The 12676-nt window shown below is 43.9% G+C and overlaps 1 protein-coding gene across 1 annotated transcript in view; it reads right to left on the reverse strand.

Moving 5' to 3' along the window:
- The window catches only part of LOC143986802 (vomeronasal type-2 receptor 26-like), a 185186-nt gene that overhangs the window by 56268 nt on the left and 116242 nt on the right, over positions 1 to 12676 (reverse strand). The window contains exon 6 of the mRNA XM_077485209.1: positions 6003 to 6126. Coding sequence (XP_077341335.1) covers positions 6003 to 6126 — 124 coding nt within the window. The remainder of the gene's footprint in view (positions 1 to 6002; positions 6127 to 12676) is intronic.

Below are 12676 nucleotides of genomic sequence, written 5' to 3' on the forward strand. Positions count from 1 at the left end.
CCACGCTACACTCTAGAATAGATCAAATTGAAGATCGCACAGACGATATTGAAAAATTACTCACTGAACACACTGCGGCCTACAACGAAATGGTGGACGCGCATGATCATCACTCTGATGAAATTCACTATCTGCAAGCTAAAGTCGCAGATTTAAAAGATCGCTCAAGAAGGAATAACATTAAATTTAGAGGGATACCGGAGTCGGTTAAACCCCCAGATTTGACCCCCTACATACAACAATTATTCCTCTCACTTATACCGCAATTGTGACAAAACTACATGGTCATAGACCGAGCACATCGACTTGTTAAACCCAACCACCTCCCTGCATCCGTACCCAGAGATGTACTAGCGCGTATCCACTTCTTCCAAGTGAAAGAAAAGATCATGGCGGCTGCCAGATCCACTTCTCCACTCCCTGATCCCTACTCCTCGGTGTCCCTGTATGCTGACATCTCTGTTGCCACTGCTCAGAAAAGAAGAGAGTTTGCTCAGACTACAGCAACCCTCAGGAAGAACAACATCCCTTACAAGTGGGGCTTCCCTACCAAGCTGATAGTCACACACCAGAATCAGAGTACCACCATTTTCACCCCTAAAGATGGTATCAAGCGCATGATCAACTGGGGCTTAATCACCGCCTCGCCACCGGAACTGCTACACCAACGGCCTCCGCCATCATCATCCGCCTCAGGTACAAGACGCCATGCTCCTGCTTCCAGATGAAAACTACAGTTTCCTATCCTATCACAACGAGTGCCCTTTGGAATCTCTTTTTGTGCCACTGATCCAGCACTACTTCACCTCATCTATGTCCTTGATGAGCGTACCAGAATGTACACTCAGTTCTCTTTTCCCCCGGCGAAGGAAAAGTGCTAAGCACTTGAACACCTAACTGCTTCCTTGGGTTTTTTTTTTCTTTTTCTCTCTCTCCGTTTTTGGTGTATAATTTTTTATTTTTTTTTTGTGTTCAACGCTAACTCCATAACCTACCATTGCGTCTTACAAGTTGTGTATGCTATGGTATAAGTATATTTGGTTTCCTATAGAGTGTTAGTTGAGTTTATTACTGTACTTACCTTTTACAGGTTTACCCCCTCATACCCTCCCCCTGATACACTCGCTGCCGGGGTACACCCCACAGCTTCCCCTACCCCCACTGCCTATCCACTTACCAACATGTTCATCACCTTTACATCCATTAACGCGAAAGGCCTAAAATCTCCTTACAAAAGACGTTTATTGTGGAAAGAAGCCTTAACACACTCCTCTGACATATTATGTGTACAGGAAACGCATTTTGCGTCCGACAAATCTCCCTCATGTTCCCACAAACAGTACCCTCACTCCTACTTTGCCAACGCCACCAAGAAAAATGCAGGTGTAATGCTTGCCATACGATCCACAGTTTCGTTCCAACCAATCCACACAGAAATAGACCCAGAGGGCAGATTGATAATATTGAATGCCATTATCAACAACCAGAACATCACCATTGCTAACATCTACACACCGAATACAAATCAACGCCCTTTTTACAAATCACTGTTGAAGAAGCTGACACCTTTTAAACCGGGACCCCTAATCATCTGCGGCGACTTCAACCAAATTGTTGATGCCTCACTAGATACCTCCAACCCTGCCCGCAAAAGTTCCACCTCTCTTGCTTCCCTACTCCACTCAGAAGACCTTTATGATCCCTGAAGGTGCCAACATGGCTCCGAAAGGGATTATACGTTTTTCTCCCACACGCAGCAAACCTATTCAAGGATAGATCTCTTCTTAACCGACAAGCATACCCTACAACTAGTCCAAGACACTAAGATCGGTCTCATTACATGGTCCGATCATGCGCCCATATCAATGAAACTGTTCCCAGCACTCTCATACAAAAACAACATCATCTGGAGGCTCAACACCTCTATCATCACCCGCCCGCTCTACCAAAACCAGATTCTATCCAAGCTGCAACACTATTTCACCACAAATGAGGGTTCGGTGGCTGACCCCTCAGTGTTGTGGAATGCCCACAAAGCCTACATCAGAGGCCTCCTCATTAAATTAGGTGCCCACGAGAAGAAAAAATATACCTCAACCACAAACAACCTCCTAGAGTGTATACGCACTCTCGAACGAGCTAATAAATCCCAACCCTCCCCTTGGCTCACCTCTGAACTACAAACAGCTAGGCAAGCCCTGAGTGATCACCTCCACTCCAACTTTGACTACCATCTTAAGCATCTTCGCCTACAAACTTATTCACATCACAACAAACCTGGAGCGTACCTAGCCAAACAACTCAAACGCAAATCGAATCGTCTAAAATCTCGTTCCTTACGGACCACCAAGGCACTAAATATACCAACCCCAAAGGCATTGCAGATCAGTTTAGCTCCTACTATGCCAAATTATACAATCTCACTGACACTGGCTCGACCTTGCCACCCTCCCCCTCTGAAATTGAGGACTTCCTCGCTAGCATTCACCTCCCCTCACTCTCCCTGGAACAGGTTCTTCAACTTTCCTCCCCGTTCTTCCCAATGGAAATTGCAGCAGCCATAAACGCCCTACCACTACACAAAGCCCCGGGCCCTGATGGATTTAATAACGAATATTACAAGACGTTCTCTGAACTCCTTACTCCCTACCTATGCCACTCCAATTTTATCACAACCACGGGCTCCATTCCACCAGAATCCCTCCAAGCTACAATTGTCACTATCCCAAAACCAGGTAAACCGGCCGATCAGCCTGCCAGCTACAGACCCATCTCCCTACTAAACACTGATACTAAGCTATTTGCCAAACTCCTGGCTACGTGACTTTCTGATATCATCCCACAACTAATTCACATGGATCAGGTGGGGTTTGTGGCTGGCAGGCAGGCCTCGGACGGCACTCGCAGGTTCATTGATCTGATACAATGGGTGGAACACCGTCGGACGCCTTCTCTGCTCATCTCCCTTGATGCGGAGAAGGCGTTTGACAGGGTGGATTGGTCCTACCTAACTGCAGTCCTCCGAAAATTTGGCTTTAAAGGGACCGTCTTGCAAGCCATACTCGCCCTCTACTCCTCCCCCAGTGCCAGAGTACTGACTTCAGGGCTGCTTTCAGACTCTTTCCGCATTTCCAACAGGACACGTCAGGGGTGTCCGCTCTCACCCCTAATATTCGCCCTTGTCATGGAACCCCTAGCCCAGTCAATTAGAGATAACCTGTGTATTTCCGGAATAACCACAGATCGAACCACACACAAAATTGGATTGTACGCAGATGATGTTATCATCTCTCTAACTGACCCTACCACCTCCCTTCCCGTACTCCACGACACCCTCGCACTATTCAGCAAAATCTCCCACTATAAAATCAATTTTACCAAATCCAGCTTGCTGGGCATTGGCTTGACCCAACATGTCAAAAATGCTATTACCCACTGCACCTACTTCTCGTGGACACCTAACTCCACTCTTACCTACCTGGGCATCCAACTCACCACGCCCTCATCACACTTACGTTCTCTCAACCTTAGCAATCTCATAACCAAACTGCATAAAACCATTCAAGACCTTCAACATGCCACGGCCTCCTGGGCAGGCAGAATAGCTCTCGCTAAGATGTTCTTGCTACCCCACGTTCTATATCTATTCCGAACCCTCCCCATACCCTTCCTCAAACAACAAATAACCCACCTCCAAAACACCTTTAATACATTTATATGGAATGGCAAATGTTCCTGACTTAAAAACAACACTCTCTGCACGCCGGTTGCCGCTGGAGGAATGGGAGCGCCTAACCTGTTGGCCTACTACAAGGCAATTATACTAGCCCAAACCAAGGCCTGGTGGAACACTGCTCTGCAAACCACATGGGTACAAATAGAACAAGCGGCACTCGCCTCCCAGCCCAAATTGATCCTGTGCGCCCTTTTACTGCAACACCACGAGCCCCATTCCTTCCTAGACACAATTAACGCCCCCATTCGAGTGTGGAAATCTACCATACAAACTTCTGCGGGTATCCCGTTATGCCTGCTCCAACATATACCGCTGTCAGCTCTACACATCCTCACTCCTGATATCGATCTCTCCGCATGGACAACCTTAGGCGTCCTCAATCTTGGACACCTGTACCAGAATTCCAACCTCAAACCATTCCACACTCTACACGCCAACTTTCACATAAGCCATAAGGACTTCTTCAAATACCTAAGAATACGATCGATTCTCTCTAAAGTACAATGGTCAAACAACCTAACTACTTGGCACATACTGACCTTCTTCAATCTCACCTCACCCCCCCAACGAGGGATCTCAATTTGCTACAAACTCCTCACTGAAATCTGCCCACCTCTCAAATCCCCCACAATTTTAAAATTGGAACACTTACTAAAACGCACCTACACCCCCCAGCAATGGCTCCGCTCGCTTCGAGCACCCATGAAATTCTCCAAATGCCTACTGCATTGGGAAACAGTCCAAAAAATATACCATAATTGGTACCTCACACCAATCAAACTGGCCCATATATATCCGACTGCAAGCAATCTGTGCTGGAGATACTGTGGATCCTTAGGTACTCCACTCCACATATGGTGGGACTGCCCAATCCTAACCCCACTATGGTCCATGCTAGCCAAACTCCTTCTGTCCATTTTAAAGATTCCTGTACCACTGACACCGCAACTAGTAATATTTGGCCTCGAATTGGAAGCCTGGCCTCAACCCACTCGACACATTCTCGCCCATGTTCTTATCCCCACGCGTTTAGCCATCGCCAAAAAATGGAAATCCCCTCTAGCCCCTTCCGGTGTGGAAATAATCGCACTTTTAAACAACCACTGCCTGATGGAACTCATGCACGTCAAAGGCCACCTCTTTATTCCTGAATTCAGAAGCAACTGGGACCTTTGGCTTAAACACCCTAAATGCAAACCCCCTATGACGGACCTAATACTTACCTGACCTCCTTACCCCGTCAGTACCTGAAGCTCTTACCCTGTGTACCTGTGTTGCTCTCCCAATTAACACATTTCTTGTTAAAGTTATCTATTACAACTCTGAGCTAGGCTATATGTTTTGTGCTACACCTGTAACAGAAGGTCTTCCCACCTTCATTCTCTAGCCTACGCTATTGGACATATACATTTGCGAGATGGAGCTCTAGGGATCATCATTTGGGGCCAAAGTCGGACCCCTTCCTATGACGCCCTCAAGAACCCGTCACAGTTAGTTCCCAGATGGTTTGACGGGTTCAACCTCCCACTGAGGACGTCTCCCACTATGCCATATGAAGCCTGCATATGTATGATACTGTGTATACCCTGAGCTCCTCTCTTTTTTTTATTTATTTATTTATTTTTTTCTCATCTTTCTATCTGTTCTGCTGTTGTTCTCATTATGTACAAATGACATGTTGCACTACCTGTTGCATACCTTGTACCGTATACTATGAAACTCAATAAACATCTATGGTTAAAAAAAAAAATAAGAAAAAAAACACTAGTCCTCCAAATTAAATGAAAACTCCCAAAATCTACCTCCAAAAACAAAACTACACTAGTTTTTTCAAAGGAAAAAAAAGTGATTTGCTATGGATGGGAGATCAGCAAAAAATGACTGCTGTCCTCAAATCCATCACAAACCAAAATTAGATAAATAATAAATTAGATTAAAGATTAAAATCCCCCGAATACAAGAACACACATATACAGTAAGAGAGACAAAAAGGGTGAAATTGCCCAAGATTTGGTGATCAAACTTTTTACTGACACAGATGGTCAGCATCATCGCTTCCTATAAAGGGTTCATGGCTCATCATAGCTGCAATTGTCCCTTTTTCCTGACAACTTTCTTGTGAAAAATATGTACTTCCACCTAAAATATCTCTTATAAGACGAAGCTGAAGAGCCTATACAAGTAAGTGTTGTAATCATATGCATTCTTTCATTATAGAAGTGCCTATAGCTAGAGAAAATGTGAATGAAGAATATGGAGCACCAACCATATTTATCGGTGATCTCGTTCTCCGGACAGGGCACACAGTAATGGCAGCAGGGTGGTCTTCCTTCCTGCAAATGTTTTTGGTATCCAGGAAGACAGCTCTCAGAGCACCAAAAATGTGGGGTCTAAAGGGAAATTCAACTTTACAAATTAATATCTTACTTTATCATGTTGCCATCTTGTAAAAATAGTGAAAATGCAAGGTTAGTTTGGTTATTTGGTGCTTCTTTGAAGTGATCTTAAAGGCTCAGTTTTTTTATTAACAAACATGTCATACTTACCTTCTCTGTGCAATGATTTTACACAGAGCAGCCCCGAATGCATAAAAAATGCCCCAAATGCGCAAAAAATGTGTTAAAAATCTTTAGCCTTTACAACCACTTTAATTATGAAAGAACCCCTTTTTAGTGCGCAAAGCACTCAAAAAAACAAATCTACTTCTGTGCTGGCATAAAAAACAAACATACACTACTGTGCAAAAGTTTTAGGCAGATGTGAAAAAATGCTTTTAATGAAGAATGCTTTCAGAACTAGAAATGTTAATAGTTTATTTTTATCAATTAACAAAATGGAAAGTAAATGAACAGAAGAGAAATGCAAATCAAATTGAATTAAATCAACATTTGGTGTGACCACCCTTTGCCTTCAATTCAGCATCAGTTCTTCTAGGCACTAAGGTTTTGAAGGAACTCGGCAAACATATTATACAAACATATTATACAACTAAGCACAGATCTTCTGTGGATGTAGGGTGCCTCAAATATTTGTCTCTTCATGTGATCCCAGACTCCATGATGTTGAGACCATTTCCCACCAGGACTCCTTGTTCTTCCTTACGCTGAAGATAGTTCCTCTTCATGACAATAGTTTTATGTTTGGGGTCATTCTCCTGCTGCATAATAAATTTGGGGCCAATCACCCACCTCCCTGATGGTATGGCATGATTGGTTAGTAACTAGAGATGGCCTTGCGGTTCGCCCGCCGGTTGGTTTGCGGCCAATTTTGCGTGTTCGCAATTGGCCAAACCGGCGGACTTCTGGCGCTGTTCGCCCAGCGGACATATGCGTTTACATTGTGAAAGAACTTTGACTCATGATGACACATCTATCATGTGGTACAGGACAGCCAATTGAGACATTACAGCACATGGACAATTGGACATTCCCCCACCTTATAAATAGACCTGATCTGGTGGCCATTTTACATTCTGTCTTATGTCAGTGTAGGGACAGGACGCTGTGTGGAGCAGGGAGGGACTGTGGTGACACAAATCACTAGCTATTAGGTCCACAAAAGTCCTTTTAAGGACTTGTATAGGTGTACAGTATATAGGGTTCTGGTGCACTGCTGTGCTGGTGATTGCTGAGTGCACTGCTGACTACTGATTCTGCAGCTGTCTTTTGTCAGTGTAGGGACAGGACGCTGTGTGGAGCAGGGACAGTCTAATCACTAGCTATTACTATTAGGTCCACAAAGGTCCTTTTAAGGACTGGTATAGGTGTACAGTATAATAATGCATTTTTTTCAAAATTGTCTCTCTATTTTTGTTTATAGCGCAAAAAATAAAAACCACAGGGGTGATCAAATACCACCAAAAGAAAGCTCTATTTGTGGGAAAAAAAGGACTGAATCGCAAAAAGTTGTCTGGTCTTTGGCCAGCAAAATGGTCCAGGGCTGAAGTGGTTAAGGACTGCAGATGTCTTTTATCAGTGTAGGGACTGAGGGACAGTCTGCAAATCACTAGCTACTAGGTCCACAAAGGTCCTTTTAAGGACTGGTATAGGTGTACAGTATATAGGGTTCTGGTGCACTGCTGTGCTGGTGATTGCTGAGTGCACTGCTGACTGATTCTGCAACTGTATTTTGTCAGTGTAGGGACAGGACGCTGTGTGGAGCAGGGACAGTCAGTTTAATCACTAGCTATTACTATTAGGTCCACAAAGGTCCTTTTAAGGACTGGTATAGGTGTACAGTATATAGGGTGCTGGTGATTGCTGAGTGCACTGCTGCCCGATTCTGCAGCTGTCTTTTGACAGTGTATAGACTGAGGGACAGTCTGCAAATCACTAGCTACTAAGTCCACAAAGGTCCTTTTAAGGACTGGTATAGGTGTACAATATATAGGGTTGTGGTGCACCGCTGCTGACTGCTATGCTGCTGATTGCTGCCCGATTCTGAAGCTGTCTTTTATCAGTGTAGGGACTGAGGGACAGTCTGCAAATCACTAGCTACTAGGTCCACAAAGGTCCTTTTAAGGACTGGTATAGGTGTACAGTATATAGGGTTGTACACATATAATCTACTTTGTTTCAAATATAGAAAGAATATTATACTTGACTGCTGCCCGATTCTGCAGCTGTCTTTTATCAGTGTAGGGACTGAGGGACAGTCTGCAAATCACTAGCTACTAGGTCCACAAAGGTCCTTTTAAGGACTGTTATAGGTGTACAGTATATAGGGTTCTGGTGCACTGCTGTGCTGGTGATTGCTGAGTGCACTGCTGACTGATTCTGCAGCTGTCTTTTGTCAGTGTAGGGACAGGATGCTGTGTGGAGCAGGGACAGTTAGTTTAATCACTAGCTACTACTATTAGGTCCACAAAGGTCCTTTTAAGGACTGGTATAGGTGTACAGTATATAGGGTTGTACACGTATACTAATATAAATATATTAGTATACGTGTACAACCCTAATCAACCCTATCAAATATAGAAAGAATATTATATTTGACTGCTGCCCAATTCTGCAGCTGTCTTTTATCAGTGTAGGCACTGAGGGACAGTCTCTATCATGGTGCTGGTGCTCTCTATCATGGTGCTGGTGTCAGTGCTCTCTATCACGGTGCTGGTGTCAGTGCTCTCTATCACAGTGCTGGTGTCAGTGCTCTCTATCACAGTGCTGGTGTGGTGTCAGTGCTCTCTATCTCGGTGCTGGTGTCAGTGCTCTCTATCACTGTGCTGGTGTCAGTGCTCTCTATCACGGATCGGGTGATCATCTCCTGCACCATCTTCATAGCCTGCCCTGACCTTTCCTCTCCTCCATGGCCTTCATGCGCTCCTGAATTGTCAAAATTTCACAGATAAAATAAGAATGCTTGTTGTTGCTGATCCCAGATTCACTTAATACTTTTGTTATGTCAGTGTCCATGTGGTGGGACTATGTGTGCACATCTAGTAAGTAATTTTTGGCTGACAATATGACCTGTAGGTTTTTAAGGTTCGCCTGCCATTAAAGTCAATGGGGCCCACCGCGAACTTTGCGGTTCGCAAACTTTTGGCCGTCGGAAGTTCATCCATCACTATTAGTAACTGCCTCTATTTCTCAACATTTTTTTTTTTAAAACAGATCCTCTTTTTATAGCTTTTATACACAAACAATACACACAACATACAACCCATATATATATTAAAAATACATAACACACAGACCCCCCCCCCCCCCAAAAAAAACACCTAAAATATAAACCACAAAGTTTCCCCCCCCCCTTCTCTCTCCCTATTGGTCATAGAAATATCTACTCCCAACTCGTCATCCATCCAAAATTTTAGACCACCTTCCCCATATCTTTTCAATTTTCCCTATACAACTTCTATGTAAAAAGACATTGTTTTCTTTAATTAAGATTTCCCTTATTTGTGTTTCCCATTCCATTATTGCTGGTGGATATGGGGATACCTATTTTTGTTTAAGCTTATGGGCCTGAAATAGGCTCCTTATTATTGGTACCATGATGTCACCTGAGCTGTCGGAATCATCTGGGATGCTCAAAAGTCATCCACGTGTATCTGGAGACAACCTGGTCCCAAAGAGGTTGTTAATCATAGATACAATCCCATGCCAGTAGCGGTGGAGTTTAGGGCATCACCATAACCTATGGTAAAATGCAGCCCCAAATTTGGAGGGAACCTCCACAATGCTTCATTGTTGCATATAGACACTCGTTATTCTACCTCTCTCCAGCTATTCTGTGAAAAAACTCCCTGCCACTACAGCCAAATATTTTGACTTATCAGTTCAGAGAACCTGCTGCCATTTTCTGCACAGATTAAAACAGATCCTCTTTTTATAGCTTTTATACACAAACAATACACACAACATACAACCCATATATATATTAAAAATACATAACACACAGACCCCCCCCCCAAAAAAAACACCTAAAATATAAACCACAAAGTTTCCCCCCCCCCTTCTCTCTCCCTATTGGTCATAGAAATATCTACTCCCAACTCGTCATCCATCCAAAATTTTAGACCACCTTCCCCATATCTTTTCAATTTTCCCTATACAACTTCTATGTAAAAAGACATTGTTTTCTTTAATTAAGATTTCCCTTATTTGTGTTTCCCATTCCATTATTGCTGGTGGATATGGGGATACCTATTTTTGTTATAAGCTTATGGGCCTGAAATAGGCTCCTTATTATTGGTACCATGATGTCACCTGAGCTGTCGGAATCATCTGGGATGCTCAAAAGTCATCCACGTGTATCTGGAGACAACCTGGTCCCAAAGAGGTTGTTAATCATAGATACAATCCCATGCCAGTAGCGGTGGAGTTTAGGGCATCACCATAACCTATGGTAAAATGCAGCCCCAAATTTGGAGGGAACCTCCACAATGCTTCATTGTTGCATATAGACACTCGTTATTCTACCTCTCTCCAGCTATTCTGTGAAAAAACTCCCTGCCACTACAGCCAAATATTTTGACTTATCAGTTCAGAGAACCTGCTGCCATTTTCTGCACCAGGTCCTATGTTTTTATGCATAGTTGAGTTGCTTAGCCTTGTTTCCATGTCAGAGGTATGGCTTTTTTTGCCATAATTCTTCCATGAACACCACTTCTTTCTAGACTCCTCCGGAGACAGGAGGTAGGTGTATCTGGGTCCCACTGGTTTCTGCTAGTTTTGTGCTGATGGCACTGCTGAACATTTTCTGATGTTGAAGGGTTGTAATCATGATGCGTCTTTCATTCTCTCATCTGCTGTATTACGTTTCTTTGGCCAACCACTACATTTACAATCCTCAACATCGCCAGTTTCTTTGTGCTTCTTCAAAAGAGCTTGAACAGCACATCTTGAAACCTCAGTCTACTTTGAAAATATTGCACGGAAGAGACCTTGGTGACACAATATAACTACCTTATGTGTTGTTGCTGTGCTCAGTCTTGCCATAGTGTATAACCTGTGACATGAAACTGTCCTCTGCAACCATACCTTAGTAGCAGAGTGTGGCTGTTCCTTAACCAGTTTTAAGCCTCCTACGCGGTTCTTTCTGTTTCATACATACAAAATTGATGATCATTAGCCACTGCTTGATATAATTGGTTAATCATACCCCTGATTCTAATCCTACGAAATCCCTGACTTTGTGCACGTGTACAAAGTGTGCAAGTGGTTGTGAAAGTGAATTGTTGCTGGTTTGAAGTTGAAGAATTACTGTGACAAACTGTCGGATTTTTTCATCGATAAAGTCAAAACCATCAGGGAAACAATTTGTCAGAAAAAAACATCCAACCTCAGCCAGCAAATACATAAAGAGGATGTCTACACCAACATACCGCAACCGCCAAAATTTTCACTATCCCCAATTACCGTAGACACTGCAAAAAACATCATTAATAAACTGCGTGACAGTACCTCACCTATTGACATCATCCCCACAAAACTACTGAAAGAATGCTCCGACATCATGGCTCCAACCATAACCCACCTCATAAACCGATCATTCCACGAAGGGATTGTTCCCAGCATCCTCAAACAAGGCATCGTCAAACCTCTACTCAAGAAACCAAACCTGGACCCTCAGGATCCAAACAACCGTAGGCCAATTACAAGCCTCAACACCATTTCTAAGATCATGGAGAAAGCTGTAGTACATCAGCTACAACTTCACCTGGATACTCACAAACTCCTGGACCCGCTGCAATCAGGCTTCCGCCCGGGTCATGGAACCGATACAGCTCTCCTCAAGATTTGGGATGACGCCCTCGAAGCAGCAGATGACGGAGAGCCGTGTCTCCTCGTACTGCTAGACCTAAGTGCAGCGTTTGATACAGTAGATCACAATACTCTACTCGTCCGCCTCACAGAAGTAGCCGGAGTCCAAGACATAGATCTCCAATGGTTCGCGTCCTTCCTAGGAAATCGGTCACAGACAGTGAAACTAGGAAAATTCCTCTCCGAAACTCAGGCAGTCACCTGCGGAGTCCCTCAAGGCTCTCCGTTGTCATCCGTTCTCTTCAACATTTACATTCGCCCATTCCTTCAAATCATCAGATGCTCAGATCTCTGCTTCCACTCTTACGCTGACGACACGCAACTTTATTTCCGGATCAATGGAAAGAAAGATCACCAACAACAACTTGAAAATTGCCTCAAATCAATAGAGGACTGGATGACCACCAACTACCTCCAGCTGAACGAATCAAAGACAGAGCTTCTTATCTTACACCCAAATCATAAGCCCGCAACCAAAACCTCCTGGTCTCCACTAACCGTCTTTGGGCAGACTATCTCCCCAAAGACCAAAGCGAAGAGTCTCGAGGGTTATTTTAGACGCACAAATGTCAATGGATGCGCAAATAGGATCTGTAGTCAGTCGATCTCACCATTTGCTGCGCATGCTTCGCAGACTCATCCCTTTTATCCCAAAGAATGACAAAGCAGTGGTAGT

The sequence above is a fragment of the Lithobates pipiens genome, unplaced genomic scaffold (assembly GCF_037356315.1).
Source record: "Lithobates pipiens isolate NorthernLeopardFrog02 unplaced genomic scaffold, aLitPip1_a1.2 Scaffold_18, whole genome shotgun sequence".
Classification (NCBI taxonomy): domain Eukaryota; kingdom Metazoa; phylum Chordata; class Amphibia; order Anura; family Ranidae; genus Lithobates; species Lithobates pipiens.